This window comes from Impatiens glandulifera, chromosome 9 (genome assembly GCF_907164915.1).
Source record: "Impatiens glandulifera chromosome 9, dImpGla2.1, whole genome shotgun sequence".
NCBI lineage: Eukaryota > Viridiplantae > Streptophyta > Magnoliopsida > Ericales > Balsaminaceae > Impatiens > Impatiens glandulifera.
Window position 1 is genome coordinate 38,668,459 of NC_061870.1, and position 25,168 is coordinate 38,693,626.

Sequence of the window (25,168 nt, forward strand, 5' to 3'; positions counted from 1 at the left end):
ATCATTTTTCTTTCTTCTTCTTCATGGCGGATGCACATCACGTAAATTGCTGCTCTATTTCCTAGGGTTTGGATCCCTCTTCTCCATTCATTTTCTTTCTTTATTTATTTGTCATGCATTTCGAATTCTTTAAACTTTCTGTTTTCTTCTTCTTCTTTTGTGGATTATTTATTTTAAATACCGTAATTTTGATCGCCAACTCTATCGTCTAGGGTTTTGGTTTAATCTACATATGTATGTATATATGTTTATCTAAATTCATCTTCTTAGCTTCTTTGAGATCAAATATATATAATTATTAGTTATAAGAAGAAAAAAAAGGAGAAACGCCTTTGATCACCTGCTGGCTGGCTGGCTGGCTGCGATTGCTTGCTTGCAAGCAATGAATAAAGATAAGACCCTTCCTCCTCCTCATCATCACGGAGGAAGTTTATTACCTCCTCCTCCATTTGTGAGGTATTTTCTTCATTCATCTTCTTCTGGTAGTGGTTATACTCTTAAATCACCCCCATCTTCAGCATTGCCTCCTTCTTTAGCACGTAATGACGGTGATGCTAATCGCTTTAGCCATGATGATGATATTAGCAAAATGCTTAATAACCCACCCAAGAACTTGGGGGGCCACAGGCGTGCCCATTCCGAAATTCTTACCCTCCCAGATGACCTCAACTTTGATACCGATCTTGGGGGGGTTGTAGCTGGATTTGACGGCCCTTCTCTCTCTGATGAGACTGATGAAGATTTGTTATCCATGTATCTCGTTTTGGATAAATTCAATTCATCTGCATCATCATGTCTTCAAGCTGCAGGTGATCCATCTGCTATGACGACCTCTGCATCTACACCAACTCCAATCCCTTCTTTTTCACCTGCACCTGCACCAGCACCGGCACCGGCACCGACTGGCTCAAGTGAAAGGCCAAGGATTAGACATCAGCATAGCCAGTCTATGGATGGTTCAACTACAATTAAACCAGAGATGCTCATATCAGGCATAGATGATATATCTGCAGCTGATGATGCCAAGAAAGCCATGTCTACTGAGAAGCTTGCGGAACTAGCTCTCATCGACCCAAAGCGCGCTAAGAGGTAAGGATATTCGGTTTCTGTGATTCCTATAGGTGTACATCCTCGACTTATTTACTTATAGGCGTATCTCATTTCTTTGGACTTGGATTGATTACTGTGTTGATTGAAGTCAACTTAACCTAAGTATTTGTTAACAGTATTCACCTTCCTTAATAGTTATTTTTTTATTATTTTTTTAAGCTCAAGGTATATCCATTTTCATCATTATTTTTTGGCATTGGAGCCTGGGTATTGTCTGTTTCATGTGGATGCAATGTATTTGCATTGCATGGAATTGTGTCACTGAAATACTGGCCATTCTCTAGGATATCATGGGATGCTGGCTCTAATCGTTTTCTTGTTTGCAGAAAGAGTGATGGACTTGCTTGTATGATTGATATAAAAATTGACCTAGGTGCTGTGACATATTATGGTGCACCAATGAAACAGTAATAATAATCTATTTGTTCTGACATTTTATCCTTTAACTGCGTAGTTAAATCTTGTTATATAAGGCCTATGGGTTTTGAATATTGTCTCTGTTAATGTTTATGTAACAGTAATTTGCTTGAATGCTATTTTATCCCTAGTCCCTTGCTGGAAGTACTTACTACATCCAACAGAGCTAATCAGTCAGCATTGATTTTATGCTAACTTATGTCTGCCTTCACACTTGTAACATCAATCAACTTGACTTATTATAGGATCTGGGCAAACCGACAATCAGCTGCCAGGTCTAAGGAAAGGAAGATGAGGTATATTAATGAGCTTGAACGGAAGGTTCAAACTCTGCAAACAGAATCAACTTCATTGTCCACTCAGCTAACCCTGGTGCAAGTATGGAGATGGTCTAGCACAACATAATGTGTTTTGTTTTTCCATCTTCTATTTTGATGGCAAGAAGTTGGGGCTATTTAATATTTATGATTTTGACAATTTTGTGTTCTTCTAACTTTGACAGAGAGATACAAGTGGTCTGACATCTGAAAATAGTGAACTGAAACTGCGTTTGCAGACAATGGAGCAACAAGTCCATTTGCAGGATGGTAAGAAAATTATTAACCTTGAGTGCTGTGATGATGTCTTTGTGACTAGTTTGTTTGAGTATGTTCATGATGATATTCTTGATTATATCTTCTTTCAGCTCTTAATGATGCCCTGAAGGATGAGATCCAGCACCTGAAAGTCTTAACAGGACAAACCATTCCAAATGGTGGGCCAGTGACAAACTTTCCTTTGTCTTTTGGATCTGGGCAGCAATTTTATGGTGGCAACAACAACAGCCATGCCATGCACACAATTTTAGCTGCTCAGCAGTTTCAGCAACTCCAAATCCACTCACAGAAGCAGCAGCAACAACAACATCAATTACACCACCAACTTCAGCATCAGCATCAACATCAGCAGCTTCAAACTCAAACAAGGGACTACTCAAGGACTGCCTCCATGCCTTCACCAGATCGAAAGGAATCTTCTGGCTTTGACGTAAAACCTTCTTTTCAAAAGGAATGATTCATCCATCCATCCCATTTGGAATTTACTCCAAAACTCTTTTAAGTTCCAACTGTAAGATAGTGTGAGATTTTCCTTCTGGATCAGTAAGCCATATGTGTAATATGGAAACAAGGAACTACTCAAGGACTGCCTCCATGCCTTCACCAGATCGAAAGGAATCTTCTGGCTTTGACGTAAAACCTTCTTTTCAAAAGGAATGATTCATCCATCCATCCCATTTGGAGTTTTCTCCAAAACTCTTTTAAGTTCTAACTGTAAGATAGTGTGAGATTTTCCTTCTGGATCAGTAGGCCATATGTGTAATATGGAAAACATGTTTCAGAACATAGATGGTGGTGGTGGATATCATTTGATTTGATTTATAGACATTTTAAAATTGGATATTAATTATTGATTGGTTCATGATTTTTGTTTTTGTGGGGGAAATATGGTGGCAGGAATGAACAGAAAGAAACAAGGTAAAAGGAAAATGAGAATATTTTTATGATGTTAACAGATCTGAGATTGTTTGTTACTAAGAGGGAATGGGGAAGAGGGAAGAGGGAAGAGGGAAGAGGGAAGAGGGAAGAGGGAAGAAGAAGAAGAAGAAGAAGAAGAAAGAATGTCTTATTTAATTTCAAGGGTAAGAGAGGGTGGCAATGTGATTGTGAGCTACAGTTCCGATCCAGAGCTTGCCATGGAGTTGTCTGACTTCACTGACGAGCTTCATAACTTTGCCTTTATTGTCTTCAAGGACATCGAGTATTTGACCTTCCTCCCCAAAGAGAGAGATGACAGTGTACATGTTCATGCCGGCGAACCTGGCCAAGTAGCGCATCTGAATGGGTAGCCTGAAGTAGACTTTCCTCATCCATGGGTTGTGAATTAGCACCTCCTGTAGCTGCGTCCTGCAACAGTCTATTGCCACCCAGAACTCTCCTCTTTCATTCAACCTCACATTGTCTGGGAATCCAGGCAGGTCTGCCACCACCTCTACTTTCCCACTTTTTGGACCTTCCAGCCACAACTTGTTCAGCCTGCAGTTTGTGGTCTCTGTGAACACCAGAAATCTTTTATCCTTTGACAACTGAACTCCATTGGGAAAAGCCAACCCATCTAGCACAACGTGGGCTGTCCTGGTTGGGGGATCATACCTGAGCAGCCTGCCGGTGTCTTCTCCTTCCAACAAAATCAGGAAGTGATTCCTTAATTGATAAAGAAAGAAGAACTCAAGTTATTGAGAGATTAGAAAAAATGAAATGTTTAAGGTTATTAAGGGGGGTATATAGTAACTTACACTCTGTTGTATCTCTTGCTAGTGTCTGTGAAGAAGATGGATCCATTATGATGTATATCAAGATCATTGGCAAAGAATATAGGCTCCCCACCTTCCACGTGAGTCACGACAGGAGTGGCGAAGCCTCCTTCGGGACCCACCACCAGAATCCCGTAGTAAGAGTCTGCAATGTACAAATCCCCGGTTTTGGTGTCAAACCTGAGCCCTAGGGGACGACCGCAAATAGGTTCGCTTTTCCATTGCTTATGGGTGCTGGAGTGAACTCCATTGGCACATACCTCGTGAGACCAATTTCTGGTGACATATGCAAATGTTTCCCATCCTCCTCCAGTAAGATGACCCATCCACCTGACCACCCTGCCGTCAGCCAAACCGGTGTAGGGACCGTGGCCGTGCACGTCGAACTCCAAAGATTCGGGCCCAAACACTTGGTCTTGGAACAACAAGTTTCCCAAGCCCAGCCGGCTCCTATTGTCCCGGGGCCACCTGTCCATCACTTGCTTGAAGGGAGCAATGTCATTCTTCACTGGCTTAAAGTCATGCCCCCCTATTGGACTCATTCCAAATGGGTCCATCACTATAAAAGCTATACCTACAACCAACAAGAACAAGTACGGATGCTGCACAAGTCCTTCATCATCTTTATTATTATCCTTCATCGTCATCACTTTCATTTTCACTTTCTTCATCATATATTTATATATATATATATATATATATATATATATATATATATCAATTATTATTAATGTCACCCTCCCTACCCAGGCGCGCTAGCTAAACTTCATCAGTACATAAAGAGGTATATATCATGATCATATTCATGAATTATTTGTGACAAGCTTAATTATCTACATTATTTTGTGGTTGAGAAAGAGTAGGTCTTCTCTTGTTGATTCATCTATAAATATCATGTTTTCAGCACTGTACCTACGTGTGGATACAACTAATTAAAGGTAGCAAGCAATATTATAATTTGTTTACTTATAACAGACCTTATATATATGTTTCCACCACTGGATGATCAACCATTAATCTCTAATTAATCAACAACCATGCACTTCCATATTATCTTTTTCTATTATTTAGATTTGACATGTTTAAGTAGACTAAGAAATTATTAACCTAGCAATCCTATCAATAATCAATTTATGAATAATCAAACTATAAATAATATGGTTGCAACCCAAAATATATATTATGATTCATTATTCATAAACTACCGTTTATGAAAAGGATAATGTATTATCATTAACTCAAATCTTGTGATTCATTGTCGAAACTATCATTGTCTAAGCTTCAATTTCTGATTTTTCAATACTTTAAGTGTATCATGTATTTACAAAGATTAATATTACTACTTTTTAGAATTAAAGGAGAACTAGAATGACACCTCCACAATCATGACGCTCCGCTTAAACTCAAAGCGATTTCAGATGAAATCGAACTCGTGATCTTTTGTTTATATATATTACTACTTTTAATATAAACACACATGGAGTTGAAAACAATCAAAATGGAACGAGTGTCCTCAAATTTTCTAACTCATATAGAGAAACCATAAATAGAAATAAAAACAGTTTCCAAATATTAAATCAAGCTCACGAACATGGATATGTTCGGGAAACCCTAACTATAGGAAGATCATGTTCGGGAAAATCCCAATTATAGAAAGATCATGTTCGGGAACTTACCTTATGTAAGTGTTGGAATTGGATTTGGTTGAAGTTATTTGTTCATTAACATTATTGTTCGTTATTGATTTTAGGGTTTACCAATTTTGAAGTTCGGAAGAAAGAAGAAATCGCTGAAAAATGAAGTCGCAGAAGAAGGAAGAAGAAATCGCCGAAGTCCGAAGTTGCGTAAGGAAGAAGGAAGAAAAAAACAGAAGTCGCGGAAGAATGAAGACGAACGGTTCAAAACCCATAAATCAAAAATGGAGAGAGTGAGAAAGAGAGGGAATAAAGAGGGAGGGATTAAAAAATTAAAAATATGTTTTATTTTATTTTAGTTCACATTGACTTCTTTTTCCACGGTGGTTGCCAAGTTGGGAGTCGCTGCCCAGCATCGAGTTAAGCTGAGCTCGAACTAGCCCTGTATTAAGTTCGTCTCGGCTCGTTTTTTATTGGCTCATCTCGAGCTCGATCGAGCTTTCAATATTAAGCTCGAACTCAGCATGATCATATAATCATGGGCTCGAAAGGCTCGAATTTAAATATATTTATATATTAATTTCTTATATTAAAAAAACATAATGAAAGTCAAGAGCCCATTCATCCGACTTTAAAACCCTCTGCATATTTTATTTACGTCCCGTAACTCTTCCTTAGTCAGGACATGATTCACGTAAAAATGGACGTATTGATTCACGTAAGTATTGATTCATGTTTAAGCAAGTTTGAGAAGAATATTTTCAAGTTATGTATTGTATTTGAGATAAATTTGAAAACATATTAGACTCTATTGTGTTTATTTTGAAAAATAAAATACTTTATACAGTAAAATAAAAATAGTTTTATATCTTATAAGTATAATACATTAAGATTGCAACTATTAAATAATATTCCAGTATAATTATATTTTGATTTTTAAAAATTATATTTCTATAATTAAATTAATATCAAATTTATTTATTTCTTATAAGTATTATATAATATATATTTTTTAATTTATAAATATTATTTTTTTGTATATCTTGATAAATACTTTGTAAAGAAATAAAAATAATATTATATCTTATAAATATAATAAAAAAATTAAATTATATTTTAATTTAATTTAAAAAAAATATATTTATGCAATTAAATTAATATCAAATCTATTTGTTTTCTTATGAGTATTATATATTTTTTGCCCATAAACAATAAGCATATAGATAGTCTTATGAGTATGTTTTAAATTTTAATTAAAAAGTAAAACATAATAAATAAAAAATTCATATAATCTAGCTCGAAAAAGCTCGACGAACTATCAAGCGAGTCTTACCTAAGCTTGAATTCAACTCGAATCTTTAACGAGCTGGCTCGAACTCGGCTCGAATTCGATTTTGACCGAACTCGAATCGAACTTTGACCGAGCCACTCACGAGTTGCTCGACTCATTTAGACCGCTATTTGAAATTCTCTACTTCAATCATTTTTTCATTATTAATATATTATAATAAATAAGAAAATAAATAATTATATATATATTAAATAATAATGTATTATAAATAAAATTATTAATCTTATTAAAAAAGTTAATATATATAAATATATATTAAAAAATCAAAATATTATTAAAATATACAATAATTTTTAATATTATGAAATTATTTTAATAAATAATATATATATGTTAAATAATAATATATTATAAATTTATAAATTTTGAATGTTAAAATTATTGTAATAAACAAAAGAATACCTATATATTTAAATAATAATAATAATATATTATAAATTTTGAATGTTGTGAAATTATTGTAATAAATAAAAGAATACTTATATATTTAAATAATAATATATTATAATGAGAATTATATTTTAAAATTCAAAATATTTATTCTAAGTAAATTATTTATATAAATTAGAACTTCATTTTTTTCTAAACAAAATCTATATTTAAAAATATTTTATTCTAAATGATGGTTGATTTTTATATTTTTAAATAAATTATATATCTTAAAATTATAATTGTAAAATACTTTGATATTTTAAATAATATTATTAGATGAAAGTATATATAAAGTACTTATATAAAATATTATTAAATTTAGTATCATTTGTGAATAATGTGAACACGTAATTAGATTTAAAAAACAATTTTTTTAAAATAAAAAATAATAATTAATTATTTACTTAACAAAAACACATCTCAAATTTGAACAATATTATGTTTGTTCATGTTTTTGTTAACTAATTAAATATAAAAGATTATTAAATATAAGATTTTAATAATTTTAGAATCCATATTTTTTTTAATAAATTTCAGTCAAACTAATTTTACTAGAAAAAATGTAATAACGTCCCACATTATACATTTTACTTTTTTTTTTTTTTTAACATATTTTAAAAAAATGGTTCAAATAATACTGATAATTATTTTTTTTCGTATAATCATTAATATTATTTGTGTGCTTGTTTTGTTAACTAATTAAATAAATTAATTAAAAAATCAAAACATGACACTAATAATAGTGTGCAAACACACACTCTCTTTTAAAAGAAATTGAAGAGCAACCAGAAATTGTTCATTAATATTGATAAATTAAAAATCCTTCAAAATTAATAACATGTGTGTTAGAAGAAATGAAATGAGGATTACGTAGTAGTAGTAGTCAATGCTGCGAAGCCTCCTCCCTGCATCATCTGCTTGAACTCTGTAAAATTAACCTTGCCGTCCCCGTCGGAGTCCACCTTACTAATCATTCTCCTGCAATCCTCCGCCGTTCGTCCTTGTTTCAGTCCCAACGATGAAAGAACCGACCGAAGCTCCTCCACTGAAATGAATCCGTCGCCGTTACAATCGAAAACGTTGAAGGCCTCCCTAATATCATCATCAATATCATCGTCTTCATCTTCGTCTTCGTCTTCATCTTCGTCTTCATCTTCGTCTTCGTCTTCATCTTCATCTTCATCTTCGTCTTCGTCTTCAACAACTGCATTACCTCTTCTTCTTCCTCCTCCTCCTCTCCCTAGGCCTAGAATGGATTGGTAAAGCGCCCCAAATTCATCAATGTCAACGCACCCGTCTCCATTAACGTCTATTTCCTGGATCATTCGCGTGAGATCTTCCTCGGAGATGGCGATACGCATGTTTTTGAGAGAGCGGTTGAGCTCTTTGATGGTGATACGACCGTCCCCATTGCGATCGAACATCTGGAAGACGCGACGGATTTCGACGGCGTCCATGGATAATGACCACCGGAGCAGGAGGGGAGCCGGCCGGTGGCTTCTGGAGGGTAGTACCAATGAATGAATTAATTAATTGTTGTGGCCTGGCTGGGGGAGGGAGGGAGGGAGGAATGGAGGGAGGGAGGAAATATATTAAATGAAGGCCTGTTTGCTGCTCTAACTAACTAACTAACTAACTTGTGAGAGTACCAATTAATAGAGAAATGAATGAATGAATGATGAAGAGAGGAGAGAAGAATGGGAAGCCACCGGGCGGTGGGTGGAGAGACAATTTTGAATGATTTTAAGAATGAATGAATGAAGATTTCTTTTTCTTCATGTTATGTTATTTAGTATGTTGGGCGGGCCTTGTAAAAGGGAGTGGACAGACAAACAGACAGAGAGCCCATCAAACATATAAGATACCACTGCAAAATGTCTTACAAAGCCCAAATTATATTTATATTTTTATTTTTAGATGAATAATAATATATATATATATATATATATATATGATGTGGAAGAAAGGAAAGAAGGAAGGAAGTGGGTGTGGGGGGATGGGAGACCTCACCCAAAATAGGCCAATCAAAATGGTGCATTATATTCCCACATCATCCATCTTCTTCTTCGACTTCCATCTTCTTTCTTTCTATTCACTCGTGCCTTATCTCTCTCTCTCTCTCTCTCTCTCTCTCTCTCTCTCAACTCTTCCTCCTTCATCCTCCTCCATTACTACATCATCATCATCTCCTTGTTCTTTCCTCCATTTCTCTTTTTCCATTCCTAATTAGTTTGTTAGTTAGTGTAATTACTTTCTATCTATCTATCTCTAGCACATCCCACAACCACAACCACACAATGGCGACCAACAGCTACTCTCTACGCACCCTTCACCAACATCATCATCATCACTCCAACTCCCTCTCTCTCTCTCGCCGTCGCCGACACCACTCCATAGATTGTCTACGCCCATCTAATTCTTCCTCTCTCTTTCTCAATCCCACCACCACTAATTTCATCTACTCTTCCTCCTCTTTCTCCCCATTTTCTTCTTCTTCTTCTTCATCTTCTTCTACTGCCGCTGCCGCTTCCACTGTCGCTCCTTCTTCCACCTCCACCGCCCAACAACCCTCCCCCATCTCATTTGACCTCCTTGAACAACACCTCGCCGCTAAAAACTTCCGCCAGGCCGACGACGAGACCCGACGCCTCCTCATCGCCCTTGCCGGTGAAGCCTCCCTCAAGAGAGGCTATGTCTTCTTCTCCGAGGTACAATACATTCAACAATCGGATCTCAAGGCCATCGATTCTCTCTGGAGAAAACACAGCCAAGATCAATTTGGGTATAGTGTCCAAAAAAGGCTCTGGGAAAAATCCAACCGAGATTTCACCAAATTATTTATTAAATTGGGCTGGATGAAGAAGTTGGATACAGAGGTTGAGCAGTACAACTACAGGTCGTTTCCCACCGAATTTATTTGGGAGCTCAATCAAGAACAAGATCAAGTCAAAACACCGGAAGGTCATCTTCCTCTTACAAATGCACTTAGAGGGACCCAATTGTTCCAGAACATTCTGCTCCACCCTGCATTTGATGATGACCACGATGATAACAACAACAAGGAGAAGACGGCCGACGAACAAGAACAACAACAACAACAACAAGGAAAAAATGAAGAGGAGATCACTACTGCCGCCGCCGCCGGTAAGGGATCAAATGTGTCTAATTTGATTAAGAGGATATTTAAGCCAAATTACACCTTTTGAGTAGTAGTAGTAGTAGTTTCTACTCTGTTCAATATGCTTGTTAGCTGTTGCTCTTCCTCTCTCCCTCCTGCTGCTTGCTGCTTGTTTGTGTAATTTGCAAATTTTAATAATAATAATAATAATACTTCATCTTCATAAGATAATACATATTTATTATTATTATTATTTATCCAAATCATCAACAAACTAGAAACCTTATTTTCAACATCACCCCCAAGTTAAGTAACGGACTGTTTTCTTTATTTCATTTTAAGAAGATAATAGAACTAATAAAATATAAAATATTATTATAATAGAGTTGTGGGCTGTAAATTGGCTAATATTATTGTCCAAAAAAAAGAAGAAGAAGAAGACAACAGCAGCTGCAGCAGCCCGTTTGTTTGTTTGTTTGTTTTTGCCAATACAATTGAGGGACTTTTTTACTTTCACATTATTCATAATAACATAGAGCTTTAAGTAATATTACTTAACAGGTCTTCTTCTAATTCCATAACAACAACAACAACAACCTATAAATTGGACTGATCACTTAACACGAATATCTCATTCAAGGAAAAGATGAGATGAGGGGTAGGTTTACAAAAGAAGAATGAAGAATGAAGAAGTGCAATCAATTAATAATAATAATAATACTGTATAATGCTCCTCTAAGACACGAAACCCTGAAATACTTTTCACATGCAGCAGTGCCCATTGTCTTTCATTCATTAAAGAGAACAACCATCTATATCTCTATTAGTCTAGCAACAACAATTATTAACCATGGACAGCATATTGAATTGCATACTAGTATACTACTTAGATAATTGGAATAACTTGTCATTACCCTCAATCTCATCCAAAATTTTATTTACTTAGATAGATAGATGGATGAGAAGACAACTAACTGCAAACAAAAACACCACCAAATTTGGTGGTTGGAGTTTCAGGAAAGTCTTCTTCTTGTAGCTGAGGTGTGTACTTTCCACTCTTCCCCAAATCAACCAAACTGACAATCCGGATCTTCTGCTACCGAATCCAACCAAGTTGTGTTGTTGTTAACATCAATCACTCTTCTCCTGCTGCCTGCTAGTACATACAAAGACTACCAAGTTAAATCGACCATTTTAGCAGTTACTGATCAACCCACCCGATCATTCCCTAAACCAGAGAAACAGAGGAAGACGGCCATCGAAATTGAGAGGACCATCTGGAAGCACCACCACCAGATGCGGCGAGAGATAGTCTCAACACGAGATGATGGGCTCCCTGGAGTTCAAAGGTTAATTAGGGCTTATATTAACCGAATATTTGGTCTCTCATTTCTCGCCAGCCTAATTAATTAGATAAGAAATGATATGGATAATGAGTTTGAGTAAAAAATAGGAAAGGTAGAGTAAAAAATATTCTCAAATTTTTTTTTTATTTTTTTTTCAGCAATAACCAATAACTTGACATATTGTCCAGTAATTCTCCTCCACAGAAATTTGATAAAATAACTCTAATAATTGCCTTAACTGGAAAAATGACCGGCGCCTAATAAAAATTGCGCAAATAATCACTTTCTATTTTTCGGACGAAAATACTCCGTCGCATCACGATCGTCTCGCGACGGCACGATCGTCTCGCAACCTCACAACGGAAATTAAAGATTAAATTGAGTATAATTGTTCAGCACGATCGTCTCGCGACGGAAATATAAGACTGAATTGAGTATAATTGTTCAGCACGATCGTCTCGCGACGGCACAATCCTCTCGCGACGGAAATTCAAAACTGGATTAAGTATAATTGTGCAGCACGATTACGGTCGCGCACAATCATAATATATTTAATTTTATTATAAGACATAAATTCAAATTTAGGTGAGTAGTTTAATTTTATTCATACAACTTTATTTATTTTATACATTTTATTTTAATGTTTATATAATGTATATTTATTTAAATCATTTGTTTAATTTTACAAATAGAAAATATATAATTAAAATTAAACTTACAATTTTCAATTATTCAATTAAGAACTGTGGATTACTCTAATTTAAATAAATATTAAAACCAAAATAAAATATATTACATAAACATGAAAATAAAATACATATTTTATCTTCTCCTTTTTTTAAGTTTGATGTATATTTAATATATATTAAATAGGCCGGTAAGCGGTTCGGTTCGGTCGATTTTTAGACCGAAATGTATAACCAAACCGTTGACGTCGATTTGTCTAAATCACAAACCGTCGGTTTCGGTTTACTAGACGGTTCGATTTGATAGTTTGGTCGGTTTATTCGGTTTGGTGAGTTTTAAAAAAAGTATTTTAAAAAAAACAAATAAATTTTAAACATTTAACTTTATTAATCAAATTTAAAGTCATAAAAAATAAACATAATTTATTATTTTAAAAAAACTTAAAATCTGTTACAAATAACCATAAACATTAAAAAAAAACAAAAAAAATCAATGAAAAATATTAAACAAGACACTCAAATATTGGTCATACAACTCCATAGGCTCTGGTCTCCAGTCTCCATAGCTTATAATATTATAACATATAATCGATTCTCTCTTCGACAGAAGAGAAGAACATCCTCTTCAACCTACCTTAAATATTACATGGAAATTAAGTTTCTCAAATTAGATCTAGAGACTCCTGATCTACAACGTTAAAGTCGAAGAGGTGCGAGGAGAGTGAATGAAAGATATGCAAATCTCCATTTAAGATTAAATACAACTGATCAGTTTGGTCGGTCGATGGCACGGTTTCACAACTAAAGAACCAGATGGGTTCGGTTCACGCTATTTCGGACCGCCGGTTTCTCGGTTTGACCGGTTCGGTTTCACAGTCGGTTCGGTTAGCTTCGATTCGGTCGGTTCTCAATGGTCAGGCCGGTTTGCTTACAGGCCTAATATTAAATATGAAAAAAATCGTTTAACATGACTACAAAGTATAATAAAAAAATAAGAAAAAACGGTACTTAATATGTTATTGAACTTGTAAATTTTCGAAAAAAACGATTAATTTTCCGAAAGACTATACTAGTTTTCCTGAACGAATCTCAAAAATCGTTATAATAATAATATATGAATGATTCGAATCAGACGACTACGATCAATGAAAGTTCGACGATTTCTCTTCAACCAGATAGTGCACCAAAAAATAATTTGAACAGTAAATAAAATATATATATTTGTCATATCATACGTATTAATCCAAATTTTTAAGCATCTACCAAAGACTCCGGAATCACCAATGAATCCCAATAATACTATACAAAGATTCCAAATATTAGTCAACTAAATATAAAAAATAAAAAATACATATTTTATCTTTGTAATTCAATTTTATTCATATAACTTTATTTTGATATGTAATGTATATTTATTTAAATTATTTAATTTAATATGTTCAATTTTAATTATATATATTAAATTTATAAAATTAAGTAAAGATAAAATAGGTTTGTTATTTTAATATTTATATAATATATTTTATTTTAATATATAATATTTAAATATATTTTATTAAATTATTTAATTAAGTATTATTAATATTAATTATATATATTTTATATTTATAAACTAAAGTAAATAATAAGCTTATAAGGAAAATATGTAATGAATGAATGATTTAAAGAGGAATAAGTATTTTAGAAAAATAAATAGAAAATGATTATATTATGAAAAAAGTGAATGAAAGGGATTAAAAAGAAAATGATTGATAATTCTCCATACATATTTCGGGAAATTTGATGAAATGATCCTAATAAAACTTTTATTTAGGAAATGATCGGCACCCAATAAAACTTGCAGAAATGATCACTTTTTCTGTGTTAGGACGAAAATACCCCATTGCGTGATGCGACGAAACTCTAATTCGTTGGAGTCTCACGAAGGAGGTCGAATCTCAAGACGACACACTCGACGAATATGGAACCCCAATTCGTTGGAGTCGCGCGATGGCGGTTGTGTCTCACGACGACACACTCCTCACGCGACGAATACAGAACCCTAATTCGTTGGAGTCTCATGATGACGGTCGCGTCTCCGTCTCGCGATGGCACGCTCGTCACGTGATAACACACTCAACGAATTAGGGTTCTGTCGCGTCACGCGACAGCATCGCGTGACGCGACAGAGATATTTTTGTCCGAAAAATATGAAGGGGTCATTTACGTCATTTTTACTAAGCGCGAGTCAATTCCCCAATTAAAGCAATTATTATGTTCATTTTATCAAATTTCTCCATATTTCCAAGAGTATAAGGGTTTTTATCAAAAGTATAAGCTCTCGGTAAAGGCCATATATCTTTCGATATATGTGTAATTCCGAGAGTTTTAGTAACTCTCAACATTCGTCAGTATTGCCTCTTTTAGTAAACATAATTGAGTGTTTACCAAGAGATTTCGTAAATCTCCCGGTTTAGATACCAAAGTGAAAAACTTAAAGTTTTCAAATAACTTTCGGTTTTTCTTGATAGGGAAAATCCGAGGGTTTTGAGGAAAACTCTTCGGTTTTCTAAACAACCCTCGGTTTTCCCTTTCAAGAAAAACCGAGAGATATTTGGAAAACTTTCGGGTTTTCCCTTTCAAACAACTCTCGGTTTTTCCCTTTCAAGAAAAATCGAGAGTTATTAGGACAACTCTCGATTTTTCTTTTCAAGAAAAGCCGAGAGTTGTCCTAATAACTCTCGATTTTTCCCCTATAAATGTCTCAAAAGGCCGATTGTTTTTTACGACCCACATGTTCAACCAAACCAATACATTTATAAACTAGTCAAAATCAATTCATTCATAAACCAAAACCTGTTCAACCAAAACCAATACATTCATAAACCAAAATATGTTCTGCCAAAACCAATACATACACATAACATTCAAAATTCAAAACTAAATTGAATCATTCAAATAACATGTAATTAAAACGTTTGAGATTGTACTAACTAGCAGTTGGGGTGAATTCTTAAACTAACATGGTTTGTCGTTCAACTTCCCAAACTAACCTAATTTGTTCATTAATTCTCAAACTAACTTATTTTACTATTCAAACTCAGTTTTTTTTATTTTTTTATTTATTACATTTAAATTCATTATATATTTAAATTATTATTTTTTTAAATTTGATTATTTATATTTTGATATATATTTTAAATTATTATTTTTATAAATTTGATTATTTATATTTTAATATATATTTTAAATTATTATTTTTTATAAATTTAATTATATATATTTATATTTCAATTATTATTATATAAAATAATAAATATTCTTTTTTGCATTTTAATAAATAATTGATAAATACTACTAAATTTAAAATATCTTAACCATAATAATATAATAATTAATCATTCATAAAAACGATTACAATTATCATTTCTCTAAATTATTGGCGATTTTGCTTAAGCCTCCCACAAATAATGGTCCTTCGTGAGTTATCCATTTTGGTTCGAATAAGTTGGATTTAACCTCGTTAGTTTTTTTTATTTCTCAAATATTTTGTTGGGAACAAGATTATCATATTTATCTGAATTATTTGCTATTGGGAACGTCCAATATGATTCGTTAGGTATATATTGAAAATCATATTACCACATCTCAAAAATTGGGTTCAATACATTGTCACATATCATAATTTAACAACAATTTCACAATTCAACGACATCCTAAGCAAAATCCTCAATAATTTAGAGAAATGATGATTATAATCGTTTTTATGCATGGTTAATTATTATATTATTATGGTTAAGATATTTTAAATTTATTAATATTTATAAATTATTTATTAGAATGTTAAAGGGAATATTTATTACATTATGTTAGAAAAATTAAGTAGATTAATTTTAAACCGGCCACACATTACAATTTTTGAATATTTATTCTAAATAATCAAAAAGGGAGAAATTGTTAGAAAATAATTGTTAAAACTTATGAAAGGTTTAATGAATAGATAAATGAAGTTTAAATAAATATGTTAAACCGCTAAGTCATATCAAGTATATTAATTTGTTTAAATATAACAAGAAGCTGTTGTAGCGTATTGGTAAATACCTCTGCTTGTCACATAGGTGACTAGGGATCAAATCTCACTGGCTGCAAATAATATTCTGCTCTGGTCAAACCGGTTCGGTCAGTAAAGTTCAGTCAACCGGCTCGGAGTTCGGTCAACCGGCACTTAATGTAGCATGGCCGATCATAAATGAGTTCCGGTTTATTAAATGCTCCGGTTGATTAAATGCAACCGCTTCGGTAATAAATGCTCCGTTATTAAATAAACTACAGGTAGCTGTCAGACATGCTTGTCCAAGATCTCTAGCAAATCAATAGCAAATGGGCCGATAGCGCTGGATGATGAGTCGTCCGAAGCGCTATCGGCCCATTTGCTATTGATTTCAGTAGCTATCAGAGCCTTCTCCTCTTTTCGGTTCTCCTTTATTTGGTCGCTGCCCTCACACAGTTGGATCAACTTCTCCCAAATTTCTTTAGCAGAAGAGCACAACTTGATCTTACTAAACATGTTTCTGTCCAACGACTTGAAAAAAAATGTTTTTGGCAACATTATCCAGGTTATTCATCTTCTTATCTTCCGTCGTCCATTTGTATCTTGGCTTATCAATCTGTTAGATAAATTCATACCAGTTCAAATAAACCTAACTTAAACAAACTTCCTACGCAGGAACAAGGAACCGGACCGGATGAACAAAAGAAAACCAACTGAAGAAACCGAACCGGTCAAGCTACCAAACCGATCAAGAGTATTCGGTACGTGACCGCACAGAGGAAGGATCGACCAAAGCCTAAAAGCCAGATCCATCAAATAGCCGATCAATCCTCAAGACAAACATAACCGGAATAAGCCCGGTCACTTCACTATCAAAAGATATTCGGCCAAGTCAAGCGGCCAACCTAGGCCAAGTCAAGAGGCCGACCTGCACAAGAAGACACTTTGGGTATCTGTTGAGAATGATACCAAAGGAACAGACTGAATATTTCCATATCCATGCAAGTCTGAGGAAAGACTGTAGGCTGCAGAAAACAGTACTACCAGATCTTTCTACTTCGGGATAAGCCAGAAAGGAAATCTTCAAAGTACAGACAACTGTCCAAAGAGACAGTGTCTACATCAAGTAAAAGACAAACCCGGCAGGTTTGCTTTACAGACCGGCAGGTCTGAAACAGGATGCCAGGTCTGAGATTGACCGTCAGGTCTGAGGAGAAGACCGCAGGTCTGAGACACTGAATCACTGCATCTCTGATCAGCCAATCAGATTCAAGGCTTTGAAATATGACCGTTGGCATATTTCACCTATAAAAGGAGGCAGTTGCAGAAGAGTAAATGTGGGACATTAAGGCAGTTACTAAGTGAGACAAACATTGAGATAACAAAAGCTAAGTGCATTTACTACAAGTGATAACAGTGTGGTATTCTAAGAAAGCCTAAGTGCTAAATTCTAAGTGTGTGTGCTACAATTTCAGTGTGAATTGTAAGAGTGTTATCGAGCAGGAAATAAGTCTCGATCGAATTGTATTTGTATTCCTTAGTGAATATCCTTCTCGCGGTTTCGAGAGGAAGGGGTGACGTAGGAGTTTTATCTCCGAACATCCATAAAACTCTGTTGTGTTATTTACTTTCTGTTGGCTTCCTTACATAACCGACTAATTTATCCATACCGTTCCAAACCGACTCCATACTGACCATACCAAGTATCCAGATTGCCGAAACCGACCCACCATCCTTCAAATCTTCATAATCCGAAACCGACTCCGCCTATCATACACGTGTACCGCTTCAACTTGAAAGCAAACCTCTTCCGCGCTTGAACCTAGTTCAAGGGTTTGTGACAGGTTGTGTAGTATTGAAACCCCGGTGTTAATCTCTAACCGGATTAATCACCACCCTACGAGTGAAAACCGCTAACCGGTCCAACCCCCGGTCCACCAGCGGCGACCTAGATCCTAACAATTGGTATCAGAGCAGTTAGTTTCAATACTCAAGCAAACATGTATCAAGATAGGCCTCCAATGCTAGAAGGTGATGACTTTGCCAACTAGAAGGCACGCATGCACCTACATCTAGTCACCTTGGATGATGAAATGGAATCCGTTCTAACCGAAGGACCGATAATCATTGATAAAGAAAGAAAATAATGGACGGCTGAAGATAGGAGAAGGAACAATCTGGACAACCATGCAAGAAACCGGATCTCCAACAGCGTGGACAGAAATACATACTGCAAGATCAGAGATTGCAAAACCGCGAAGGAGACTTGGAACACGGTCATCCAGATCTTTGAGGGAAATGAAAGAACAAAGGAGAACAAAATAATGGTGGCCACACAGAGGTTTGAAAGCATCAAAATGAAACCAGGGGAAACTATGAAGGAATACAGTGACCGGTTCACTGGTGTATTAGATGAGTTAGCAAATCTGGGCAAGAAGTACGACAACAAAGAGGTCATTATGAAGGTCTTGAGATCTCTTCCGAGTGCTTGGGATATAAAGACGATGGTCATGAGAGAATCAAAGAGCCTACGTAAGATGAAATTATACGATGTATTCGAAGATCTTAAGGCATATGAGTTCGAGATGAATTCCAGAACTGAAGAGGAAGTCTCGGCCTCAACGTCAACCAGAGCACTATTCACATCTACGGAACCGGCTGCACCTGTTCCTGCTCCTATATCTACATCTGCACCGGTACCGATTCCTGCACCTGCACCGATCAGAACCGCCGAACAGTTTACTGAGGACGCCATGGCAATGCTTGCACAGAAGTTTGGGAGGTTCATGAAAAGGAGCCAACCGACAAACAACTACTATGGTGACAAATCCAATATAAGATGCTATAACTGTAATTGTATGGGACACTTTAAGTGGGAATGCAGGAAACCAAGGAGAGACACACAGAAACGAGACTACCAAAATAACCGAAACAACTATCAACAAACCGGTGAAGGAAGTGAAGTACCGAAAGCACTGATAGCCGATGATGGAGGAAGCCTATGGGCTCACAGTGACAGTGACGATGACCTCACATGTCTCATAGCAAATGAGGAACAGGTATTTGACTCTCCTTGTGAAGAATTTACTAAAGATGAGTTATATGAAGCATTGAATGACATGGTAGAAGAATATAAGAACCTATTGACCATGTTACCTAAGCACCTCAACATCAAAACCGATCCCATAGTACCTATCCCAGTAGAACCAGAGGTACCCATCATAACCGAACCGGAAGCCATACAACCTGATGATACTCATACCCTAGAAACCGAATCAGACCTTAAGATCGAACAACCTAGTGAGTCAACTAGAGAACTAACCGAGAAAGAGAATGCCAGATTTCAATATACGATGGCCGCCTATAGGAGATCTAGCGATATAGTAAAGAACCTGAATAAAGAATACAGGCATCCACGTTGTAAGAATGGCCTAGGATACACAGAGAACAGATCTAAAAACCGAAAATCCATATGGAAAGCAAAGCTTACAAAAGGAAACCTTCCCTTTATAAAATTCCTTAAGAGCACCTGTACAGCTGAAGAAGAGGAGACCGCGTATTATAGGGAAGAAAAGACAAAGTATGACTATGTTGGCCCAACCGATTCATGGCTTGACCTTGAGAAAAGGAAAGCAGAAATCCTCAAATATAAGAAAGACTTCCCTGAACCACGTAGATCAAACTATAGATCATCAAACCAAAGACCATCATCATTTAGGTCATCTGTAGGGAAACCGAAATACACCAGACCAAGCGTGAGGAGAACAGTTGAAACTTTAGCAAAGAAGACCGTTCGATTTATCAAGGTTTGGGTACCTAAGGGACTAATCGCATGTGGACCCAAGTAAATGTGGGTACCAAATAGTTGTAAATATGTACTTTTTGCAGGATCCAAAGAAACGGCTAGGAAACTCTGAATGGTTCTTGGACAGTGGTTGCTCCAGGCACATGACCGGAAATAGCAATTTGATAATCGACATCAGATCAGTAACCGGTGCTCCAATTACCTTCGGTGACAACTCTAAAGGTAAAACCGTGGGCAAGGGTAAGATTGTCCATGGTAACCTAACTATTGACAATGTACTTCTAGTTGAAAACCTACGTTTTAATCTACTTAGCATTAGTCAGATGTGTGATGCCGGATACATAGTAGAATTCCTTAAACATGCATGCTTAGTTAAGAACTCTCAAGGAATAGTACTGCTAACCGGAAATAGGATAGGTAACATCTACAAGGTAGACTGGAAAACTAGAGTAGAACACCCTATATGCATGATAGCTAAAACTGATCAAACCTGGCTATGGCACAAAAGACTAAACCACCTAAACATGAAAACCTTAAACTACATTCGTGGTAAGAAATTAGTTGAAGGCATCCCAGATATAGTATTTAACCAGGATAAGGTTTGTTCAGCATGCCAGATGGGTAAACAAACTAGGTCATCGTTTAAGAGCAAAGGAAATCTCCAATCTAGCCGATGCCTAGATCTTCTTCACATGGATCTATTTGGACCAATTCAGGTCATAAGCCTAGGAGGTATGCTTTACACCATGGTAGTTATTGATGATTACTCTAGATATACATGGGTAATATTTTTACCATCTAAACGTGAAACGGTATCAAACCTAATCAACCTCCTTAAGCGTTTGCAAAATGAAAAATCAACTCGTATAAATTGCATTCGAAGCGATAGAGGTACCGAATTTACTAATAGCACATTAACTGCATATCTTGATGAATCCGGCATTAGACACGAGTTGTCTAGTGCTAGGACTCCTCAACAAAATGGTCTGGCCGAGAGAAGAAACCGGACTCTCAAGGAAGCCGCACGGTCCATGATAGCCGACTCCGGCATTGCTCAGAAATATTGGGCTGAAGCTATCAACACTGCATGCCATACACAAAATCGGTCTTTGATTAACAGATTTCACAACAAAACACCATATGAGGTTTATTTTAACAGAGTTCCCAAACTTAAATACCTCAGGATTTTCGGTTGTAAATGTTATATTCATAATAATGGTAAAACCCAACTCACTGCTTTTGATGCAAAGACCGACACCAGCATTATGCTAGGATACTCGTCGGTAAGTAAAGCATATAGAGTATATAACAATAGAACTGCAACCATGGAGGAAACAATTCACGTTGTTTTCGATGAATCGGTTGAAAGCAACACTGCTTCATGCTTTGATCTACATAACAGACTGGAAAATAACGATATTCATTCTGATAGCGAAGATGAGACCCCGGTCTTCAGGGGATTTGTCCATGACCTAATGGGTAATATTGATACCCAGCCGGATCAAGCTGTTTCACAGCAGGAAGCTGACACTTCGGTCCAACCCGAGGAAGCCGGTCGGTCTGACAATCTTGGTCAGCCTACCGACATGTCTAGCCTTGATCAATTAAACGGTAACTTGGTAGACACCCTTGAACTGAATCTCAGAAGAAACAGTAAACATCCTCCTGAGCAAATTATAGGTGACCCTTCAGAACCTGTTCGAACTAGGAGTCAACTTCTGGAAGGATATTTTAACTCTGCTTTTATATCCCAGATTGAACCGAAAAGAATAGATGAAGCATTGTCAGATCCGGACTGGATCTTGGGAATGCAAGAAGAACTAAACCAGTTCGAGAGTAGTAAAGTCTGGTACTTAGTTCCCAGACCGAAAGATAAATCGGTCATAGGAACAAGATGGGTATTCAGAAACAAACTCAATGAGGACGGTCTGGTCACGAGGAACAAAGCCAGATTAGTGGCTCAAGGCTACAAACAGGAAGAAGGCATTGACTTTGAAGAGTCATTTGCTCCTGTAGCCAGGATTGAAGCCATTAGGATTTTTCTTGCATTTGCTGCTTTCAAAAATTTCAAAGTTTTTCAAATGGATGTTAAAAGTGCATTTTTGAACGGTGATATACGTGAAGAAGTGTACGTTGAACAGCCACCCGGCTTCAAAAATGCTGCACTTCCAAACCATGTATACCGGCTAAACAAAGCTTTATACGGTCTAAAGCAAGCACCAAGAGCCTGGTATGATACACAAACCGCATTCCTATTAGAGCATGATTTCACCATCGGTTCGGTGGATAAGACCTTGTTCAAATTTGAAAAGAAGGAACATATCCTACTTGTTCAAATCTATGTAGATGATATTATTTTTGGTTCCACTGACCCCAAGCTTTGTGACAAATTTTCAAAAATGATGACTGACAAATTTGAAATGAGTATGATGGGAGAATTAAGTTTCTTCCTAGGTCTTCAGGTTAAGCAACTCAAGGAAGGAACATTCATCAGTCAACCGAAATATACCAAGGAGCTCCTGAAGAAATTCGGCATGGATACCTGCTCCTCGGCGGCCACTCCAATGAGTTCATCCATTAAATTGGACAGAGATGATGAAGGGCAATCAGTAGATCAGATTGCATACCGGGGCATGATCGGTTCCCTGCTATATCTGACAGCAAGTAGACCGGACATCCTGTTTGCAGTTGGTGTATGTGGGAGATTTCAAGCAAGTCCAAAGCAATCCCATTACACAGCCGCAAAGAGGATACTGAAGTATCTAAAGGGCACCCCTGATGTCGGTCTGTGGTACCCAAAGGACTCATCATTCAATCTAACGAGCTACTCAGACGCAGACTATGCAGGCTGCAAGATTGACAGAAAGAGCACCAGTGGAACATGTCAGTTCCTTGGTGACCGACTGGTATCATGGCATAGCAAGAAGCAGACATCCGTGGCTACATCAACCGCAGAAGCTGAATACTTGGCGGCCGGAAGCTGCTGTTCTCAACTTCTCTGGATCCAACAGCAGCTGAAGGATTTCGGTATTACAGCCGAAGAGTCCCCAATTTTCTGTGACAACACAAGTGCCATTGCGATTACATACAACCCGGTTCTCCATTCCAGAACCAAGCACATCGACATAAGGCATCATTTCATTCGAGAGCATGTCACGCTGAAGCATATCCGGCTGGAATACGTACCCACCGATCAACAAGTAGCCGATATCTTCACAAAGCCTCTACAGGAAGCTAAGTTCTCTCAATTTAGACTTACTCTCGGTTTAACCGACATCAGTCAGATCCTTCCTAAGGATACTTAAAAGGAAAACCGGCTTCGACAGATAAAATAGGTAGTTCTTCTTAAGCTGCTGATCTTTGAATTCTCAAGATGCCTATGGAAGAACCGCACAGCTCATCAGACAGAGTAAACCGACCGGCTACTTGGTGGAAACACCAGCTAACCGCATCGGGATGAACAACTGATGACTGACCGGTTCGGAAGCAGATCATCCTAGATTATTTGAATTTCACAGATGTGGAACAACTACCAATGTTTGTAGATGTCTGTTCTGAAATGTTGCCTTTTCAAAGAAAACTGGTCGCGCCTAAAAAGACGTGAAGATCTTTTAATATCTTTCATGGCTCAGGCCTATGACCGACACCTAGACTGCAAACATACCCATTTTGGTGAAAAACCTTTTATCCTGCAGTTAATACATGTCATTCCATTTAATGCCTGGACAATAGGTTAACCCCTAAACTAGTATTTAAGAGAGGGCAACACTCACCACAAAACTCACAAGTCACAAGAATACTCTCTCACTAAGGCAAACTAACCATGTCTCAATTCCCAAACATCCTCCAAGTAGATTTTGAATCCTGTACCGGTACCGAACACTATGAAGTGTATCGGATGATTAAGAAGTTAGAAGATACTGGTCTCCAGTATTTTCTGGATGATAAGCAAATCATCTACCCTGCATCCGTTATGGAATTCTACTACAATGCCAGAGTATTCCGGGGAACACCCCATTTTGAGACCCACATCCAATCCAAAGTTGGGGGGGTAATTTTCGACTTCACCGAGCAGGACTTTGGTCGGTGTTTCAGTCTGCCCAAGCAAGGGATCACAGATCTCAATCCTCCTGCAGACATTAAGGCTGAGGTATCCCTAGCTTTTGCCCGGTCGGATGAACTTGTCAATGATCATGGTTCTAAATCTCTCTTGAGGGCTGAATACCAGCTCCTCAATGATGTGTTAGGAAGGGGCATCTTTGGAAGAGATGTCACTAACACCTACTGCGTGGCAAGTTTCAATATGATGGCCGCCATCATTACTGGCACACCGGTAAACTGGTCCCGGGTGCTGTTCGACACCTTAGTTTGGATGATTAACGTCCAGTCAGTCGGTCTCATTCCCCAAATGAGCACCCTTCTGGTGGAACTCGGCGTTCCAACTTGTCCTGGCGAAGGCCTGAACCAGGGTCAAGTGCTAACTAGGGAAATGACCGACTCTTTCTATAGTCGGTTTGAGAGGGAATGGAGGAAGAGAAACTTCAACCCTCCTCGTTAAGTCACTTCATCTGGCATCCGGTCGTTTTGCTGCATGTACCGGATGCATCATTAACCATATCGGCCTCATCCATGTCCATTTCGGTTTTATTTGTGCTTTCCCTAACTTCATCATTTATGTATGTCATTTTCGGTGTTGTCTCTACCGTCTTCGGTCTCCATCTAATATATATCATTATGTGTTAAATGCATTTAATGAGATAATCCAATTTAATGAGATAATCCAATTTAATGAGATAACTCCCAACCACCCGCACATTTAATTCCCAACTAATCTGGTCACTTTCCAACTAACATTTATCTCGAGATTTGCAAACCGCCTCTTCCCAATG

At 36.7% G+C, this 25,168-nt stretch overlaps 4 protein-coding genes across 6 annotated transcripts; 2 read left to right on the top strand and 2 right to left on the bottom strand.

Moving 5' to 3' along the window:
* LOC124915341 (probable transcription factor PosF21) lies at positions 1-2,985 on the top strand. 3 transcript variants are annotated; one of them, XM_047456038.1, is made up of 5 exons: positions 1-1,089; positions 1,773-1,905; positions 2,030-2,114; positions 2,213-2,574; positions 2,739-2,985. In XM_047456038.1, exons 1-5 carry the CDS (start codon positions 383-385, stop codon positions 2,781-2,783), a joined length of 1,332 nt encoding a protein of 443 aa, XP_047311994.1. In that variant the 5' UTR covers positions 1-382; the 3' UTR covers positions 2,784-2,985. The 3 variants fall into 3 exon arrangements, with proteins under 3 accessions (XP_047311994.1, XP_047311996.1, XP_047311995.1); XM_047456040.1 differs by having other exon boundaries at positions 2,213-2,527; positions 2,731-2,985; XM_047456039.1 differs by having other exon boundaries at positions 2,213-2,985.
* Positions 2,986-3,197: 212 nt separating this feature from the next.
* Positions 3,198-4,539, bottom strand: LOC124915343 (protein STRICTOSIDINE SYNTHASE-LIKE 13). Its single transcript, XM_047456041.1, has 2 exons — positions 3,860-4,539; positions 3,198-3,767 (listed from the first exon to the last, which is right to left on the bottom strand). Exons 1-2 carry the CDS (start codon positions 4,531-4,533, stop codon positions 3,200-3,202), a joined length of 1,242 nt encoding a protein of 413 aa, XP_047311997.1. The 5' UTR covers positions 4,534-4,539; the 3' UTR covers positions 3,198-3,199.
* A 3,592-nt stretch (positions 4,540-8,131) lies between these two features.
* Positions 8,132-8,802, bottom strand: LOC124915338 (calmodulin-like protein 3). Its single transcript, XM_047456035.1, has one exon. It carries the CDS (start codon positions 8,749-8,751, stop codon positions 8,161-8,163), a length of 591 nt encoding a protein of 196 aa, XP_047311991.1. The 5' UTR covers positions 8,752-8,802; the 3' UTR covers positions 8,132-8,160.
* A 474-nt stretch (positions 8,803-9,276) lies between these two features.
* LOC124916591 (tetrapyrrole-binding protein, chloroplastic) lies at positions 9,277-10,640 on the top strand. Its single transcript, XM_047457323.1, has one exon. It carries the CDS (start codon positions 9,592-9,594, stop codon positions 10,498-10,500), a length of 909 nt encoding a protein of 302 aa, XP_047313279.1. The 5' UTR covers positions 9,277-9,591; the 3' UTR covers positions 10,501-10,640.
* Positions 10,641-25,168: the final 14,528 nt, after the last annotated feature.